Source organism: Sapajus apella, unplaced genomic scaffold (assembly GCF_009761245.1).
Source record: "Sapajus apella isolate SASKATOON/1434 unplaced genomic scaffold, GSC_monkey_1.0 scaffold169, whole genome shotgun sequence".
In the NCBI taxonomy this organism is placed as follows: domain Eukaryota; kingdom Metazoa; phylum Chordata; class Mammalia; order Primates; family Cebidae; genus Sapajus; species Sapajus apella.
Window position 1 is genome coordinate 1,078,729 of NW_022437109.1, and position 20,392 is coordinate 1,099,120.

The following is a 20,392-nucleotide window of genomic DNA, read 5'->3' on the forward strand; positions in this document are numbered from 1 at the left end:
GTGGGTAAAACTCTGCAACTTGACAGCAATCCTCACTACACTCCCTGGCTGGAGCCTTTAAGCCTTTCCAGTGATGGGGCTTAATGCTCACAGAAAACACCACGAGCAAGACTATACCAACCAGGGACAGTTTCCCATCTGAAACGTGGAAAGCATCAACATCATCAAAAAGGTGCTTAAAATCAGTTCTTGTTTCTCTGCTTTAGTAGAAGCAAACAGTGATTAACTTGAGACAGTATTTAACATTAAAAAAAAAAATCACGGCCGGGCGCGGTGGCTCAAGCCTGTAATCCCAGCACTTTGGGAGGCCGAGGCGGGTGGATCACGAGGTCAAGAGATCGAGACCATCCTGGTCAACACGGTGAAACCCCGTCTCAACTAAAACTACAAAAAATTAGCTGGGCATGGTGGCGCGTGCCTGTAATCCCAGCTACTCAGGAGGCTGAGGCAGGAGAATTGCCTGAACCCAGGAGGCGGAGGTTGCGGTGAGCCGAGATCGCGCCATTGCACTCCAGCCTGGGTAACAAGAGCGAAACTCCATCTCAAAAAAAAAAAAAAAAAAAAAAAAAAATCACTTATAAATCCTTCATTTTGGAATTAATCAGATACTCGTCCATGCCCTACCACCAGGCAAGTGGATTTAAAATAACTTTTTCTTCTTTTTTTGAGACAGAGTCTTGGTCTGTCGCCCAGGGTGGAGTGTAATAGTGTGACCTGACCTCACTGCAATCTCCGCCCCCCAGGTTCAAGCGATTCTTCTGCCTCGGCCTCCCAAGTAGCTGGGATTACAAGCATGTGCCACCATGCCTGGCTAATTTTGTATTTTTACTAGAGACAGGGTTTCACCATGTTGACCAGGCTAGTCTCAAACTCCTGGCCTCAAGTGATCCACCAGCCTCAGCCTCCCAAAGTGCTGGGATTACAGGCGTGAGCCACTGTGCCCAGCCAATAATTTGGTTCTTTAAACAAACATTAGGAATGTGCTTAACAGCGAGGGGTAGAGATAACGAGGTGGCCACAGAAATACCCATCAAGTAGAACAATCTACATGCAAAGACTCATGGTGAGATTGCACCAGAGCTAAAAGCCACTGCTCTCAAGAGTTTTCTGCCACTGCTTACCTCTTTCTTGGGCTGCTTGATGTCTCCCTCATCCTTGATGCCCAATCCTGACGTGGAGGCCTTCTCAGCCTCCATTCGGCTTCCCCCAGCCCGGCTCTCCCCACCTTCATTAGTCTTGAAGGATGAATGGCTATCGGAATCAGCAAAACCACCTTCACTGACACTATTGCAGCTCAACCATGAGGCCACCTTGTTCTTGGGTGTCTCTTCGGAGGAAGGTGGATTACAGCCACCTACAGGGATTGAGGGGGGAACAGGAATATGTGGGGGTCCAAGATCTGGGGGGCGGGAGTCCTTGGAAGCTGTCTCAGAGAGTCCGTTCTCTTTCTGGCCCCGGGTCTGCCTCCGGGTGGCATAGCTCCGCCATACTGAACTGGTGCTGAAGTCCTCATCCTTACAGAAGTTATCATCTGAGCTATCGTCATTAGACTCTTCAGGGTCCTCTGTACCACTGTTGCCATCTTCCTGGTCCTTCAAGTCTACACCACTGCTGTCAGAGGAACAGGGGGCATCACTCTCATATCCTTCTTTGAAGTTCTCCACACTCTCGATATGATCCAGATTTGCAAAGTACTCATCACCCATTTCCAGACCCTCTTTGTCTGCAAAGTCATCTGTCAGGATTTTGCCTGAGAATGAAGAGAATTAAAGGCCTTCTAGGGTTATGGAAACCTATTAGTGTTTTGTTTTTTTTTTTAAGATGGAGTCTTGCTCTGTCACCCAGGCTGGAGTACAGTGGCATGATCTTGGCTCACTGCAACCTCCCCCTCCTGGGTTCAAGCAATTGCCTGCCTTCAGCCCCGAGTAGCTGGTATCACAGGTGTGTGCTACCGTGCCTGGCTAATTTTTCTTTGTATTTTTAGTAGATATAGGGTTTCACCATGTTGGCCAGGTTGGTCTCGAACTCCTGACCTCAGGTGTTCCACCCGCCTCAGCCTCCCATAGTGTTGGGATTACAGGCGTGAGCCACCGTGCCCGGCCATGGGGACCTATTAGAATAAGGGTCATTCCATCAATACCCACTCTACCAGCATACAGAGTCAAAAAGCCTCCATTCCGGTCTCTCATTTCTTTTTAAGAGGGAGTTACGCTTTTGTTGCCCAGGCTGGACTGCAGTGGCGTGATCTCAGCTCAACTGCAACCTCTGCCTCCAGCCTCTTAAGTAGCTGGGATTACAGGCACCCACCAACATTGGCTAATTTTTATATTTTTAGTAGAGACGGGGTTTCACCATGTTGGCCAGGCTGGTCTTGAACTCCTGACCTCAGGTGATCCATCCACCTTGGCCTTCCAAAGTTTTGGGATTACAGGGGTGAGCTGCCATGCCCAGCCCAATGTTTCTCTTGATAATAGCTCCCTTTGTATCTTAACTATGAAAGTATGAAGACGCCTACTGCTGTTTTAAATCTTGCCCTTTCTATCTTTCCATTTCTTCCTCAAGAGTGTACTGAGCTGTGCTAAAGATCTCTGAATGGAGTGATGTGGGAGAAAATCATACACTGGACTGTACAATCATGTCTGTCCTCTGAAACATCACCACGTCCAAAATTTCATCCCTTTTCATTCTCTTTGTTGTGAAACACTTGTATCCCTCTCTGGTCTAGCTAGACGGGTACATCACTCATCATTTTCTTTGCAGAAGTCCCTGGCTGCCTCTTACTCCAGTTCACATGTCAAGCACCTTTCTTCTTATGTTGAGTTTGTCTCTGGTTCAATTCCCTACCATGTCCCAATCTCAGGAAGCAGCCCTTATATTTTATCACCAACCTGCATAAATACAGACAAAAGAGCCTTTGGCAATGTCATCCAAGCAGCGGATACCCCAGCCCTTGTTCTGTGTCTTGAACAGCTGTAGCCGAACTTGCAGTCCATGTTGCACCAACCGGTTTGTGCACATGTTTGGGTCACATTTGCAGCGTTTGTTACACTCATATACCCTGGGAGGATGTTAGAATAAAATCAATCATGATATGATCACTAGAGCACAAGAGATCCATAAAACTGCTATAATTCTTAAGCTATCATCATTTATAAAGTGTTGTGGATAAAGATTAAAAATTAGGTTATGATCTAAGTGAGTGGATCTACTGAACTATCTATGCTCTTTGATTCATTTGGAAATATAGCCCAAGGAAAAAATTTAGAGGGTGGAGAAAGATTTATAAAGATGTTTATAGCAATACAGCTTATAAAAGTGAATGCCAAAATGCCTAACACCTGGAGAAAAGCTAAGCAAACTATAATGGGAACACAGATTACAAAGCCATTAAAATAAGCACTATATAGTCTGTCAATTTGTAGAAATAGAAGCACAAAATAAAGACATGTGAGAAATTCCAGGTGAGGTTTCTTACTAACAGCAATAAATACAAAAATACATAAATGAATAAATGTGAGGAAAACAGAAGCCAACATAACAGATACTGAAAAGAAATAATGGGATAGGAGGAACTGTGACTAATGTTCATGGTAAAGTTGATTTTCATTCTTTTATTCAGTCAACATTTATTAAACACGACTAACACTGGAAACATTAACAATGGAAAAGGTCGTGCCAGGTGCGGTGGCTCACGTCTGTAATCCCAGCACTTTGGGAGGCCGAGACAGGCAGATCACGAGGTCAATAGTTTGAGACGACCCCTGATCAACATGGTAAAACCCTGTCTCTACTAAAAATACAAAAATTAGCCAAGCATGGTGGCATGAGCCTGTAATCCCAGCTATTCAGGAGGCTAAGGCAGGAGAATCGCTTGAATCCAGGAGGTAGAGGTTGCAGTGAGCTGAGATTGCACCACTACACTCCAGCCTGGGTGACAGAGCAAGACTCTATCTCAAAAAAAAAAAAAATCGTAATTTCTACCCTCAGGGAGCTCATATTTTATCTCATTTAAGAATTTGGGCTAGGCTCAGTGGCTCATGCCTATAATACCAGCTACTTAGGAGGCTGAGGTGAGAGGATCACTTGAGCCGAGGAGTTCGAGGTTGCAGGGAGCTATGATCATACCATTGCACTCCAGCCTGAATGACAAAGCAAGATCACCCCCTCTCTAAAAGTGAAAAAAAAAAAATTATTTTTGAACCATAAATCAGAGGAATCTAGCACATACCAACAGTAAAGGAAGATAATACAGTTATACTAAGAAAACTAATTGTTTCAGGTATTAATGTTTTTGCTGTATTTGCTTTGCTCAGTGTTAGAATTTTACTTATTTTCTTCATATGTAAAATCAATGGGATAAATTTACTTTTGCAAAGATGACAACAGCTCAGTTGTTCATGACTTCAGTCATATCCCTCCAGATAAAGATGCTCTATAACTAGGGCAGCTTCTAGTTACTAAGCATATACTTTGTTTGGCATTGTGTGAATGCCTTATATATACATTTTTATATTCTATCCTTAAAGCAGCCCTAATACAGGTGGTGGTCTTTTTTCTTTTTGAGACAAGGTCTTGCTTTTTTGCCCAACCTCTGCCTCCTGGGTTAAAGTGATTTTCCTGCCTCAGCCTACCGAGTAGCTGGGTTTACAGGTACATGCCATTATACCTGGCTAATTTTTATAATAGAGACATGGTTTCATCATGTTGGCCAGGCTGGTCTCAAACTCCCGACCTCAGGTGATCCACCCACCTCGGCCTCCCTTTTTATTTTTGAGACATGGTCTTGCTCTGTCTCCTGGATCTATAGTGCAGTGGCACAAACACAGCTCACTGCAGCCTTGACCTCCTGAGCTCAAGTGATCCTCCTGCCTCAGTCTCTTAAGTAGCGGGGACCACAGCTGCATGTCATCGTGCCCAGCTAATTTAATTTTTTCTTTTTGTAGAGAGGAGGTCTTACATTGCCCAGGCAAGTCTGGAACTACTAGGCTCGGGCCATCCTCTCACTACAGCCTCCCAAAGTGCTGGAATTACAGGTCTGAGCCATCATGTCTAGCTTTTTCTTTTCCTTTTTTTTTTTTTTTTTTTGAGATGGAGTCTTGCTCTGTTGCCCAGGCTGGAGTGCAGTGGTGCAATCTCGGCTCACTGCAACTTCCACCTCCTGGGTTGAAGCGATTCTCCGGCTTAGCCTCCTGAGTAGCTGGGACTACAGGCACGTGCTACCACGCCCAGCTAATTTTTTTTAGTCGAGGCGAGGTTTCACCATGTTAGCCAGGATGGTCTCAAACTCCTGACCTCATGATCTGCCTGCCTCAGCTTCCCAAAGTACTGGGATTATAGGCATAAACCACTGTGCCTAGCTTAAGTGGGTTACTATGTGCCAGGCAATGGGTAAACTGGTGATACAATGGTGAACAAGACAGACAAAGAAATAGATAAGATGCCTGCCCTCATGAAGGAGCTTATAATGGAAAAAGACAAAAGAAAAACGAGTCAATGCAGTCATAAATGCTATAAAGAACACAAACATGGTGCTCAATGAGAGAATTAAGGGAGTAAAATGACCTAGTTTTAAAGTGGTCAGGGAAGGTCTCTCTGAGGAGGTGAGTTTACAGCTGAAAGCTCAAGGTTAAAGAAGATAGCCACACAAAGAAAAGTGGAAGGATGCCAAGAAGAGGGCACAGCATGTGCAAGTCTCCAGAGGCAGGATGGAAAACACTGGCTGAACTGGGTCCAGGAACTGAAAACATATCAGTGTGGCTGGAACAACTTTGGAGGGAGATAGGAAAGGGCCAGATAAGTACAGTATTTTATAACCTAGGGTTAAGAGTTAGAATAAAATCCAAACAGCAATGGAAAAATATGACAGAGTTTTAAGCAGGGGAGTGACATATGTGTGGTTATTTGAAAATACTGTTATGAAACATCTCAAACATGTAAAAAAGATATCATGAACACTCATTATCAAATCTAAACACTATTAGATTCAAATTTTTGTTAATAATTAAAACATACATGATTAGCAATGCAACTAAAACAACTGTCTATTTCTTTGTTTAGTTTTCCAATGTAATCAGCACAAATTCACCCTCTCATCTCCCCAGCAGTCTCCATCTCCTGTGAAGGTATCCAGCACCACAGGTTTTCTGTTAAACCAGTTTTCCGGAAGAAGTTGCCCCTGCAGCATCTGACCTGCTCTTGCACTGGCTCTTCTCTATGCCTAGTACACAGCTGTCAGCCTGGAAGCCTCTTTCACTGCACTGTCATCTGCCTTCCACTTTCCTGGCTTCCCCTCTCACTTTTGCAAACATTTTCAGAAACTTTCTGAGAAGGGGAATGATGAAAAACACTGGGATACTGCATGTCTAAAAAAATGTTGTTGCCGGGCGCGGTGGCTCAAGCCTGTAATCCCAGCACTTTGGGAGGCCGAGGCGGGTGGATCACGAGGTCAAGAGATCGAGACCATCTTGGTCAACACGGTGAAACCCCGTCTCCACTAAAAATACAAAAAATTAGCTGGGCATGGTGGCGCGTGCCTGTAATCCCAGCTACTCAGGAGGCTGAGTCAGGAGAATTGCCTGAACCCAGGAGGCGGAGGTTGCGGTGAGCCGAGATCGCGCCATTGCACTCCAGCCTGGGTAACAAGAGTGAAACTCCGTCCCAAAAAAAAAAAAAAAAAAAAAATTGTCGTTAGCCTATCTTAATACCTAATTGATAGTTTGCGCAAGTTTAAAATTCCAGGTTGGACATAATTTTCCCTTAGAATTTTGAATAGATGTCTCGATTGCTATCTAGCTTCTAGTATTACTTTCAGGAAAGGCTGAAGTCATTTCAAGTCTAGTTTTTTAATGTGTTCTATTTCTACTCTCTAGAAGCTTTTAGGAATTTTTCTCCTCACTGTTCTGACATTTTATGATAATGTCTCTTAATGGGATTCTATCTTCATCTATTATGGTGAAACCCAATTGGCCCTTTCAATTCAGAAAAACAGCCCCTTCAATTACAGGGCACTTTCTGAATCATTTCACTGATGCTGTTAATTATCTAGTTCACATATTTATATATACCAATTTACCATGCTATACCCCACTCTTTTGTTGTCCTGTTTTTTTAGAGACAAGCCTTCTTGTCTCTAAAAAGGAGGCTGCAGTGTAGTGGGGTGATCATAGCTCACTGCAGCATTGAACTACAGGGCTCAAGTGATCTTTCTGCCTCAGCCTCTCAAGTAGCTGGGACTACAGGCATGCACCACTATGCCCCACTAATTTTTTAAAAACACTTAAAAATTTTAAAAAATTATTTATTATTTATTTTTTTGAGACAGTCTCATTCTGTTGCCCAGGTTGGAGTGCAGTGGCACAATCTCAGCTCACTGCAACCTCCGCCTCTCAGGTTCAAGCGATTCTCCTGCCTCAGCCTGTCGAGTAGCTGGATTACAGGCGTGTAAGACCATGCCTAATTTTTGTATTTTTAGTACAGATGGGGTTTCGCCATGTTGGTCAGGCTGGTCTTGAACTCCTGACCTCAGGTGATCCACCCACCTTGGCCTCTAAAAGTGTTGGGATTATAGGTGTGAGCCACCATGCCCGGCCAACAATTTTTTTTTTCTTATTGAGATGGAGTTTCACTTTTCTTGCCCAGGCTAGAGTGCAATGGTGCAATCTCGGCTCACTGCAACTTCCACCTTCCAGGTTCAAATGATTCTCCTGTCTCAGCCTCCCAAGTAGCTGGGATTATAGGCACTCGCCACCATGCCCGGCTAATTTTTATATTTTTAGTAGAGTTGGGTTTTTACCATGTTGGCCAAGCTGATCTCGAACTACTGACTTCAAGCGATCCACCTGCCTCAGCCTCCCAAACTGCTGGGATTACAGGCATGAGCCACCGCACCCAGCCCCAACAATTTTTTTTTAGACACAGGGTCTTGTTGTGTTGCCCAGGCTGGTCTCAAACTCCTGGACTCACGTAATCCTTCAGCCTTACCTTCCTCAGTAGCTGTCCTCAGCCTCATGCTGGCTCCACCTCCTCTGCTCAGCTTTGGGGCACCCAGGGCTTACTCCTGAGCCACCGTCTCGATTATCATTGTTTCTAGGCGAACTCATTCAGGCTTTAAATATTATTCCTGTGCTGATGATTCCTAAATCTCTATGTCTAACCCTTACACTTCTTTTCAGAAATCCCAGTGCCTTCTTGACATTTCTACTTAGATTGCCTGAAGGCATTTAAAACATAACATGGCCAAAACAAAAACTGAATTTCACTCAAACATACTACTCCTTTGGTCTTCCATCTCAGTAAAAGGCACCAACAACCACTTAGATTGCTCAAGCCAAAAATTTAGGAACTGTCCTTGATTCTGCTTCTTCCCCTCATTCCACAATGTGCCAAGTTCTATAGCTCTACCTATTAATGCATCCCAAATCTATCCTTCTTACCTCTACTGCCACCTCCATTGCAGTGCAACCCACAGACACAACCACCTCTCTCTCTGCTATACTCCTATAATGATCTCCTAATTGGTCTTCCAAATTCTACTTTTGCCATCCTAAGACTTATGCTCTACAAAAAAGCCAGAGTAATCTGAAAAAGGTAGGTCACATCACTTGGCTGCCTAAAATCCTCAAAGACCACCATGAATCTGATTCTAACTTTTCTTTTTTTTTTTTTTTTCAGACAGTCTCGCTCTTGTCACTCAGGCTGGAGTGCAGTAGTGCAATCTCGGCTCACTGCAACCTCTGCTTCCTGGGTACAAGCGATTCTCCTGCCTTCGCCTCCTAAGTAGCTGGGATTACAAGCACACCCCACCACACCTAGCTAATTTTTGTATTTTTAGTAGAGACAGGGTTTCACCATGTTGGCCAGGACAGTCTCGAATTCCTGACTTCAGGTGATTCACCCACCTCGGCCTCCCAAAATGCTGGGATTACAGGCGTGAACCACTGTGCTGGCCTGATTCTAACTTTTCTCATTCTGGTTTACAAAGCCCTATGTAGTCAGTCTCTGCCTACTTCTCTCTGAACACATTTCACTTACAAGAGTAAATCACAATCTGTTAAGACATTCATATAGTTATGAAATTAAGATAGTCTTTTTTTTTGCAACGGAAAACTGCTATATACTATTCAATCATTCTATGTCTTCATTTCAAGGAAAGCCCAAGAAAGAAATGTATTTTGGAAGTCAGGAAATAAGATCTAATGAATAAAATGCCTCTTCTGGTATTCTATTTTTGGTTCTAATTTTTACTATAAGCACAGAAAAACAAGACCATGCTCCTCAGTCTCTCTGAGGTATTCTGCCATCCCTTGACTACTTACCCTGTGGGCAGACACTCTTCTAACCTCTTGTACTGGTAGCCAGAGTTAGGGTTGATTTGGCCTCCTGGGGTACAGGCTGTAGCCTGGATAGTTAGCTGATGGCAGGCACACTTGGACCTATATGACAGAGGGAAATAAAGGAAGGAGCCGGGGGATCAGAGAACAAAATAACACAATACACACGCATCCAGTGTTGCTCAGTGTGGCCATGTCAGTCTCCAGCCTCCCTACCTCACAGCTTTCATGGAGGCCTCAGAGCAGGAGTTCCAGGTGAGGGAGGAGGTAAAGGGAGATGGGGAAAGCAGTACAGATACAAGGCAAAGGAAGAGGCGAAAAGAAAGGCAACCATAACAAAGTTGGAGGCAGGGGCAGTAATTCCCCAACAACTCACTTGTCCCGACACCCATCCTTGCAGTCACAGCCAACCAGAAATTCAGGGCCTGTGTTAATGAAAACACCCTTGCCCGGGATACGTTCCTTGCTGTAGGCCACCTGGGGTGGAGGGGTCGTGTCAATCTCATTAACACAGGATAGGGGAACATCTTCCTTCCCATAGGTGATGTCCAAAATATAGTAGAAAGGCTTATAGGGCTGAAACTTGCGGTCCACAAGAACGTATGGATCCAAACAGAACATCTCCAGGAAGAGGAAGTCACAGCCAGTCTCAAATAGGTAGCGTTCAATCTCCTGCATTGTCCGAAGGCACAGACCACAGGGTGTCTTATAGATAACATGAAAGCCCATCTTGCGGTTAACTCGACGCCGGGCTGTCATCCGCCGAAAGTCATATAGTAATGGGACCAGCAGAGGGTTCTTGCCCCGGTACTGCTCATTCCTCATAGGTCTGATTCGAGACAGACAGGTATAGCTGCAGACATGAGGTAAGTAGAAAAGCTTCTCCATGGGAGCACGGTAGGAGGGCTCTGCTGGGGCCCGCTCCAGCATGCCATGGAAGGCTGGGGGTGCTGGAGGGGCTGGCGGTGCTGGGGGTGCTGAGGGTGCTGGGGCAGAGGCAGAGGCTGTGGAGCCTAAAGGTGATCTGCAAATGAGATGCAAGCGATCAGATCAGAAGGCAATAGGACCTCTGTTGTATAATTAACCCTCCAGCTAGCTAAGCCATTTCTCTCATCTTTCAAACAGCTGTGCTCCTGAAGCTGAAGATGATTCAAATAAGATTTTCCCTTGCCCTACCAAACCTGGACAATGAAACTCCCTGGTTACTCTTCACTGACTGATAACATCTCTATTTCAACAGTATACCTTTCCTAAAATGTATTTGCCTGTGAATTATGGAAGTAGACTCCAGTCTTCCACTAATGTCTTTTTTTTGTCTGTGTGTTCTAGAAACATCCTTACTAACTACTCCCAGAATTAAAGGAAAGAAGCTGTTTCCTTTCTATTTTAGCAATGATGGCACCATGTTCAATAAGAAGTTTTAACAAATGGCTTTCTGATGATACCATATTTCCAAGGACCCAGCTTCTTTTTTTTTTTTTGAGATAGCATCTTGTTCTGTCGCCAGGTTGGAGTGTAGTGGTGCCATCTCAGCTCACTGCAACCTCCGACTCCTTCATTCAAGTGATTCTCCTGCCTCAGTCTCCTGAGCAGCTGTGATTACAGGCATGTGCCACCACGCCCACCTAATTTTTGTATTTTTAGTAGCGAGGGGGTTTCACCATGTTGCCCAGGATGGTCTCAATCTCCTGACCTCAGGTGATCTGCCTGCCTTGGCCTCCCAAAGTGCTGGGATTACAGGTGTAAACCACCGCGCCCAGCCCAAGCACCCAGCTTCTAATTCAATTATTCTTACTTTCTATTTATTAGAAATTTCTATGGGTAAAGCTTCCTTTTCAAGTCCAAACTCCTCACCATCTTAAACTAAGCCATTCAGAACCAAGGAACCTTCCCCCTACACGGTGACCACTCATTGCCATCCTGCCTACAGAAAGCCTCAGGTTTTCTCACCTGTATGTCTGGTTGATCCCAGGTTTACCACCAGAGACATTTTCACTGAGTGCAGGAGACGTAGGGGAGGAATGACCAGAGCCCACAGATCCTGGTCGGAAGGATGTGCTCTTTTTGGCTACCTGCTTCCGTGACTGGGCAAGCTGGCTTTCCAAACTTCTAGAAGATTAAAGAGAGCACGTAGTAAGGGATGTGGAAAACATAATATGAAAGAAACTGAAGAAAAAAGAAAGACTAACACTCACTCACTGTCACCTGCTTGGGGGGATAGAGGTGGAGCAGGTGGGAAAGGTGGGGCAGGTGGAGCTGTAGGCTGTGGGGGTTCCACTGGCTTGAACTGGGTTCCAGTACCAGTCAGATCCTGTGTGTACTGGACAACAGGGCCTTTGCTCCTCACAGCACCTACAGGAAAAAGGAAATTGACCACTGAGAAGATGATAGCTATGATGCTTTCAGTCACACATCTGATCCTTAACTTATACAATATAAAAAAGCAGCAATGGCTGGACGCAGTGGCTCACACCTGTAATCACAGCACTTTGGGAGGCCAAGGTGGCGGCAGGTTGCTTGAGGTTATGAGTTCGAGACCAGCCTGGCCAACATGGTGAAACCCCATCTCTACTAAAAATATAAGAATTAGGCATGGTGGTGCACATCTGTAATTCCAGCTGCTCAGAAGGCATAGGAGAATCACATGAACTGGGAGGTGGAGGCTGGAGTGAGCTGAAATCGTGTCAGTGCACTCCAGCCTGGGCAACAGAGTGAGACTGTGTCTCAAAAAAAGAAAAAAAAGGCACCAATGGACACATTTTAAGTAAGTGCTAAGACTCTCAGTTCCTATTATTAACTGGCATGGATGCTGGGATATGTTGTTTTGACTTAGATAAGACTTTTTCTTTTTTTCTTGTTTTAAAGTGAAAGCAAGTTTATTAAGAAAGTAAAAGAATAAAAGAATAGTGGCCGGGCGCGGTGGCTCATGCCTTTAATCCCAGCACTTTGGGAGGCCTATGCAGGCAGAACACCTGAGGTCAGGAGTTTGAGACCAGCCTGGCCAACATGGTAAAACTGTCTCTACTAAAAACACAAAAATTAGCTTGGCGTGGTAGGGGATGCCTGTTATCCCAGTTACTTGGGAGGCTGAGGCAGGAGAATTGCTTGAACCCAGGAGGCAGAGGCTGCAGTGAGCCAAGACCGTGCCACTGCACTCCAGCCTGGGTGACAGAGTCAGATTCCATTTCAAAAATAAAAATAAAAAGAAAAGCTACTCCATAGGCAGAGGCAGAGCAGCCACTTTTTTTTTTTTTTTTTTTTTTTTTTAATAGACAGTGTTCCACTTTGTTACTCAGGCCGGAGTGCAGTGGTGTGACCTTAGCTCATTGTAACCTTGAAATCCTGAGCTTCGAGTGATCCTCCTGCCTCAGACTCCAGAGCAGCTAATAGTACAGGTTGACACCACCACACTCAGCTTTTTTTTTTTTTTTTTTTTTTTTTTGGTAGAGATAAGGTCTTGCTATGTTGCCTAGCCTGGTCTCCAACTCCTGGCCCCAAATGATCCTCCCACCTCAGCCTCCCAAAGTGCTGAGATTACAGACATGAGCCACCATGAACCATGCTGAGTCTTAGACAGGTCTTTATATCTTCCTATCCCAGATGATTTACCTGATTAATTATGTTATACTTTGAGGGAATATTTTCAGAAATATTCTTTAGCTAACTAATTTTGGCAGAAAAACATCAACCTGAAAGTATGACAGTAATATTAAAAAACAAAAACAAATCTGTTTTTTGTTTTTGAGACAGAGTCTCGTTCTGTCACCCAGGCAGGAGTGCAGTGGTGTGATCATAGCTCACTGCAACTTTGACCTCCTTGGTTCAACTGATCCTTCTGTCTCAACTTCTCGAGTAGCTTGGACTACAGATTAATGCCACCATACCCAACTAATTTTTGTGTGGGTTTTTTTTTTTTTTTTTTTTTTTGGTAGAGAGAGGGTTTCACCATGTTCCCCAGGCTGGTCTTGAATTCCTGAGCTCAAGCAAATCACTTGTCTCAGCCTCTGAAAGTGTTGGGATTGTAGGTGTGACCCACTGTACCTGGTCAGATCTGGGTTTTAAAGAAAACTGACTAAATGCTTGATGTGGTAGCTTATGCTTGTAATCCCAGCACTCTGGGTAGCTGAGGCAGGCAGACAACTTGAGCCCAGGAGTTCAAGACCAGCCTGGGCAACATAGCAAATAAACATAACCCAGTCTCTGTTTATTTAAAAAAAGAAAAAGAAAACTAACCATAGATAACACACAAAGCTGACAATTCTCACATGGACAACAGAGGGTAGCTACTATCACCCCAACTTAAAACCAATTGTTTCAGATTTTTATGTGGTTGTTTACAAGTCAGAGCCACAGCATGGAGAAGCAGCAGGACAAATCAATCACCACTATTGGAAACAACTCGGCACATATCCCGTTTCCGAGTAAGCAGCGTCACTGCGGTAAACAAAGGACAGCCACTGTATATAATCTTTGCTGCCTGGCCCTGTTTCTTCCCTCCCCCAGGTATCTTTCAGGACATACCCATGTTTGGACGTGTCCTGAGCTGTCCTCCTTGCTTCTTCTCCAGTGCAGAGGCTGAGGATGTTTTCATGCTGAACATGGGCTCCAGCCGTGTAGAGCCTCGATAGATCCACTCACATCTTTTGTCATCCTGAGGAATTAGGAGAGAAGAATCAAGGGAAATAGCTTACAGGCTAGAATTTATCCTGTCCTGTATAGAGGATATACACCATGTGTCACCTCTGGGAAATCTCCCTGATGAGCCTTAAATTCCTTATCTACTCAATAAACTTATGTGCCAGGCTCCATGAAGTGTATCAGGAACACAGTGAAAAATATATACTCCTTGTTTAAGGAATTATAGGAGCAACAGATGTCTATACTGAGTATAAAAACTAGGATAGCTAGGCACAATGCCTCACACCTATAATCCTGGTAAGTTGGGAGGATGAGGCAGGCAGATTGCTTGAGCTCAGGAGTTCAAGACCAGCCTGGGCAACATGGCGAAACCCATCTCTACTAAAAATACAAAAATCAGCCAGGTGTGGTGGCCTGCACTTGTAGTCCCAGCTACTTGGGAGGCTGACATGGGAGGACCACTTGAACCCTGGAAGTTGAGGCTGCAGTGAGCCGTGACTGTACCACTGTACTCCAGCCTGGGTGACAGTGAGACTGTGTCTTTAAAAAAAACCTCAAAAAACAAACAAACAACAACAACAAAAAACAGGCTGAGCACCGTGGCTCACACCTGTAAGCTCAGCACTTTGGGAGGCTGAGGTGGGTAGATCACTTGAGGTTAGGAGTTCGGGACCAGCCTGGCCAAATGGTGAAATCCCGTCTCTACTAAAAATACAACAAATTAGCCAAGAATGATGGCAGGCACCTGTAATCCCAGCTACTAGGAAGGCTGAGGCAGGAGAATCACTCAAACCCAGGAGGCAGAGGTTGCAGTGAGCAGAGATCATGCCATTGCACTCCAGCCTGGGCAACAAGAGTAAAACGCCATCTGAAAACACAAAACAAAACAAAACAAAAATACAGCAAACTAAAAGCATAAGATCATAAGGCCTCAGGAGTAAAAGGCTGAGAACACCGAGAAGAAATATCATTTCTCATTTCTTCTGGCTACTTTGGGCACACTGCCTACTGGGTAGCCCTGTTCTGCAAGAAGTAGTATTAAAAAATATTTTTTAAAAATTAAAAAAATAAATAAAGAAATATAATTCTAAGAAGGGAGAGACAAGGGAGAAAAGGATGAGTACAAAAGATCTAAGAGTTAAACTGAAACTTGAAAGATAATCAAGACTCCTAGATCCCTCTTCTTTGTACCAGTGTCCTATTAAAACCTTAACCCTGGAAAAATGGAATTGGCTGCCTTTTCTGTTACTACACACAATGTGAATGCTCCTAGAGAGAGAAAAAAAATCAAAACCATGCAGATTAATATGGAATTTTTCTTTTTTTTTTTTTTGAGACGGAGTTTCACTCTTGTTGCCTAGGCTGGAGTGCAATGGCATGATCTCAGCTCACTGCAGCCCTCACCTCCTGGGTTCAAACAATACTCCGGCCTTAGCCTCCCAAGCAGCTGGGATTACAGGCACTTGCCACCATACTGACTAATTTTTTTATGTTTAGTAGAGACAGGGTTTCACCATGTTGGCCAGGCTGGCCTCGAACTCGTGAACTCAGGTGTTCTGCCCGCTTCAGCCTCCCAAAGTGCTGGGATTATAGGCATGAGCCACCACGCCTGGCCAGAGAATTTATTTTTTTATTTTTTATTTTTTTTGAGACCTAGTCTTGCTCCATTACCCAGGCTGGAATACAGTGGTGTTATCTCTGCTCACTGCAACTCCCACCTCCCTGGTTCAAGCAAGTCCCCTGCCTCAGCTTCCCAAGTAGCTGGGATTACAGGTACATGCCACCAGGCCCGGCTAATTGTTTTTGCATTTTGACTAGAGATTGTGTTTCACCATGTTGGTCAAGCTAGTCTCAAACTCCTGACCTCATGATCTACCTGCCTTGGCCTCCCAAAGTTGTGGGATTACAGGCGTGAGCCACTGCACCCGGCCAACAATTTATTTTCAACAATGACCCACAGAGGAACAACAAAAAGGACAAAGTAAAATTTGACCAAAACCAGAACACATAGGAGGATAAGAAAGAGGAAGGCTATGGAATAGCTATAAAACCATCCTCATTACTGCCTCTTAAGTCTCTCCCATCAATCTCTGCCTCCAAAATTCTAGGGAAGAACAGTACCAGGAAGAGGATCCTGACTAGGCTGCCATCCACCTCCTCAACTCGGGACTTCCACCATGTGCCTTCCCACTCAGTCTTGATAAGCTGGCCACTCTTGAGCAGTACCATGGGGCGGTTGGGGTAGGCAGTGACATACTCCTCTATGAAGTCACGACAGGAGATGTCTTCTATGTCCTCCCAAGTCTTTTTCACTGTTTCAAGAAGAAGTAGAACTGAGAGGGCAGGTAGGACACGTCTTGATAGGGAAAAGGCTTGGCAAGGAGACATTTGACATTTTTCAAGTTGAAAAGGAGAGAAAAAGTAAAATCAGAACCTCAGGGGAAGCAAAGCCAAGACCATCTAAGTAATACACGTAATGCACAAATTGCACATACTTACAAATTGAGTAACTAATAAATAAGTAATGTACAATATAGGGGATTCACTTATTTCATATAAATGGATGTCTCTCCTTTGGAAAATTCAAGTGGAAATTCTTGCTCACTTGTTGGTAAGTCTAGTGGTAAATTTTAAAGGATCAGATGGCATCATGAAATGTAAAAATTAGTCCTTCCTTCTCATTCTCTATCAGGTTTTTAAGAGACTCAGAATGTGTTTACTGCCATGTTATGTGTCAACACAGCACTGTTAGATGATTCTTCTGTTGTTAAAAATGATTGTTTCCGTAGGAGTCTGCTCCCAAGCCAGGGTAACAAATATAGAGAACACAATCATGTTCCATCTAACAGAGCTTCTGCGGAAAGCATTATGCAGACTACACATTTATACAACTGTTAGGTGCAGCATGACACTAGGAAAGAAGTAACGCCTTTTCCAACCTGACTCACTTAGAAATGAAACTGAAGCACATCTATAACGTGAGCAGTCTACTCAAGGTCATTCATGATCTTCTAGGGTCTCACTTTTTGGCTACAAAGATCCGTAAAACTGTATCTCCCAAAGGACATCAACCAAACTTATGCTCTTTGAGACTGAAGTACCAAAAACACCAGGGCTTTTCAACTGGAGGTTGTAAAAAGAAATATAAGGTAGAAGAGGAGAATTCTGAGCCAAGGAAGAAGGGAGGGACACTCACGTGGCCGGCAAATGGGATACAGTTCAGACTGTGTGACATAGGAAGCATAGCCATCATCAAAGAAAATGAGAAACCTGTAAGGGAAGAGTGACAGTAGAAAGACCTGGGGTTTATATCTAACATGATCCACAGAAATTATTTTATCATAGCTTCCACTTCTCTGGATCACAACAGGATGTACTCCAGGGAAGACATCCAGTCTACCACTTTCTTCCTGTTTTCTTTCTTTCCACTATGGGAGTTAGGGGTTCTCCCTTAATTTAACCAACACATCCCTACTTTTTCAAAAAACATACATATGTATATTTTGAGACGGAGTCTCCTTCTGTTGCCCAGGCTGGAGGGCAGTGGTGCAATCTCAGCTTACTGCAACGTCCGCCTCCTGGGTTCAAGCGATTATCCTGCCTCAGCCTCCCGAGTAGCTGGGATTACAGACATGTGCCATGACACCTGGCTAATTTTTGTATTTTTAGTAGAGACAGGGCTTCGCCAGTTGGCCAGGCTGGTCTTTAACTCCTGACCTCAAGTGATCCACTCGCCTTGGCCTCCCAAAGTGCTAGGATTACAGGCATGAGACACTGCGCCCAGCCAAAAAAAACCTATATTATTTTTCCTCTATCAGATTCCTATGCTGCTGCTAACCATTTAGTCTCCATTTCTTTCTTCTATGTGAATCCCTTATTCCCCTGACTATTAATCACTCTTGATTATTCTCTTCCTAGTTTTCCCTTTGAGGAAAGAAAAGGAAGAAAAAAAAAAAAAAAAAAAAAGAAGAGGGAGAAAGAATCACCCACATGACTCCTGTGGTCAAGAAAGAGTAAGGGTTTCAGCCCACTAGGGACTAAGAACACAAAAGCTAATTGTAAGATCTGGTCTATGGCACAAACAGGGCAGGTGCTGTGCTCCCAGCCTCTACCCCTTTACAGTCCTCTGTCCAGGTACCTGAGCTTGTTTTTGACGTTCGGTGTCTCAGCTACAATGCCAGCATAGAGCCAGACCTGATTCCCATCTTTGTATTTGGCGACCACCCGACTGCCCACAAACAGCTTGTCAGCAGGAGGGTGGTAATCATAGGCAATATGGTTCCCCGACAGTAGACTCTTTCCTTTGTTGTCGAATTTCACCTTGTACTTCTTCCCCGGACCTGAGTAAAAGGGAAAGATAAATATTTTTTAAAACTGCCAGTTTCTGTATAAATCCTGGCCGCTATGTGAGAGACAAATGGGAAGGTCACATGGAAAAGAAACAATCAGCAGTGGAGGGTGCAGGCTGCCTTTAATGAGTGGGTCCTCCAAGTCTGCACATACCAACTGTCTGGATGGCAATAAGGGTGCCTTTGTGCCATGTCTTAGTTCTCTTCTTGCCCAGAATTCGCATGCTGACTATCAGGTCACCATCTTTGCTTAGTTCTCCAGACATCTGACTCAAGGTTCCTATAGAAGAAAGAAAGTTATTCTAAAGAGTTATGATATAGATTGAGTAGAGAATGGGAAGGTAAAGAGGGGAGTAAGGTAATCAGGGAAGATGGGGTAATTTTTTATACCTCGCCACTTTTGCGGCTCTCTTGGCCACAGGCAGAAATACAATGCACAGATAACTCCATTGTTTATACTAACAGGAAAAACTGAAATAAATGAAGTCCACATGTAACTCAAGAATATCCCAGGGCCAGGAGCAGATGACATCTGTTATTCCACCACTTTAGGAGGCTGAGGTAAAGGATGGCTTGCGGTCAGCAGTGCTGACCAATCTGAGAAACAAAGTGAGATCCCATTTCTACACAAAAAAATTTTTTTAATTAGCTAGGGTGGTGGCACGCATCTGTAGCCCTAGCTACTCAGGAGGCTGAGGCAGAAGGATCATTGGAACCCAGGAGTTAGAGGCTGCAGTGAGTCATGATCATGCTACCGCACTCCGAACTGACAGAACAAAACTCTCTCAAAAAAAAAAAAAAACCCAAAAAAAATTAAAAAATAAATAAAAATAAAAAAACAAGAAAAAAAGAGTATTTCACTTTACCAAATAAATGTTTCCAACTCTTTATTAACAGCAACGATAACTCTTAAATGCTAAGCAGCATTTATAAATCATTTTCCTGTAGGATATCTATGAATAGCCCTAATCTACAAAGCTTTCCTCAATTTTTTTTTTTTAAAGACAGGTTCTTGCTCTGTTCCCAAGCTGAAGTGCAATGGCACAATCACAGCTAACTGCAGCCTCAAACTCCTGAGCTCAAGCAATTCTCCCACCTCAGCCTCCTGAGAAGCTGAGATTACACGTGTGCACCATCATGCCAAGCTAATTTTTTTCATTTTTTTTTTTTTTCCATTTTTTAAAAGACGGGGTTTCACCATATTGGTCACGCTAGTCTTGAACTCCCGACCTCAGGTGATCCGCCCACCTTGGCCTCCAAAGTGTTTGGATTACAGGCGTGAGCCACCACGCCCGGCTCAAGCTAATTTAAAAATTTTTATTTTATGTGCTTTATTTTTTTCTGACACTATCCACCTGGAGGATTTTTAAACATTTTTCTATAGAAATGGGGTTTCACTATGTTGCCCAGGCTAGTCTTTGATGCTAGGCCTCAAGTGATCCTCCTGCCTCAGCCTCCCAAAGCTGCTGAAATTACAGATGTGAGCCACCACACCTGGCCTCAAACCTCTTTGTAACAAGAGTCTGAGTTACTCTCTTCTCCCTAATCTCCACCTGGAAGAAGTAGTCATGAGGATGGAAACAGCCTAAATGTAGGATGCTAAAAAGGTACTGAAATGAAACCATCACAGACTGGAGATCACCATCAGTGTAACTGGGATTTCATAACTACTAAGGATAATGAGTCTGGCAGGTCACAATCAATCAGCAGACACAAGACTGAAGAATCTCTATAAAAATTCACCTCCCATCTGTACCCAGGTATTTTTTGACCCTAACCTTTATGCAGATCCTGGGAACTACTCTTCTTGTTGACAGCATCCATGAACTTCTGAACATCTTGAGCTGACTTTCTTAAGGCAGCCATAGCTTCACGGAGCTACAGAAAAGGGGATGAGGAAAACAAGTTTTGAAACAGTAACATGGGTTAAAATAACTTCAGAATAAAACAAAACTTGTATTTAAAAAAAAAAAACACACACAAAATGGAATGAGTTGAATAAGAGTTATGTTTGGAAGCTTATGGTTACTTTGTCCAGCAAAGCTGCCCTTTCTGTTTTTTTTTTTTTTTTTGAGA

At 43.9% G+C, this 20,392-nt stretch overlaps 1 protein-coding gene across 9 annotated transcripts in view; it reads right to left on the reverse strand.

Annotated features, from left to right (window-relative positions):
* The window catches only part of SETDB1 (SET domain bifurcated histone lysine methyltransferase 1), a 37,929-nt gene that overhangs the window by 3,035 nt on the left and 14,502 nt on the right, over positions 1-20,392 (reverse strand). For 4 of the 9 annotated variants that reach the window (XM_032267438.1, XM_032267435.1, XM_032267437.1 and 1 more), the window contains exons 5-16: positions 20,095-20,194; positions 18,471-18,596; positions 18,106-18,307; positions 17,164-17,237; positions 16,089-16,279; positions 13,851-13,980; positions 11,525-11,681; positions 11,280-11,438; positions 9,706-10,353; positions 9,315-9,431; positions 2,889-3,058; positions 1,122-1,750 (exon numbers count right to left, since the gene is read on the reverse strand). In XM_032267438.1, coding sequence (XP_032123329.1) covers positions 1,122-1,750; positions 2,889-3,058; positions 9,315-9,431; positions 9,706-10,353; positions 11,280-11,438; positions 11,525-11,681; positions 13,851-13,980; positions 16,089-16,279; positions 17,164-17,237; positions 18,106-18,307; positions 18,471-18,596; positions 20,095-20,194 — 2,703 coding nt within the window. Of the gene's footprint in view, positions 1-1,121; positions 1,751-2,888; positions 3,059-9,314; positions 9,432-9,705; positions 10,354-11,044; positions 11,439-11,524; positions 11,682-13,850; positions 13,981-16,088; positions 16,280-17,163; positions 17,238-18,105; positions 18,308-18,470; positions 18,597-20,094; positions 20,195-20,392 lie in introns of those variants that run through there. The other 5 variants (XM_032267439.1, XR_004265241.1, XR_004265240.1 and 2 more) reach the window with 5 other exon arrangements.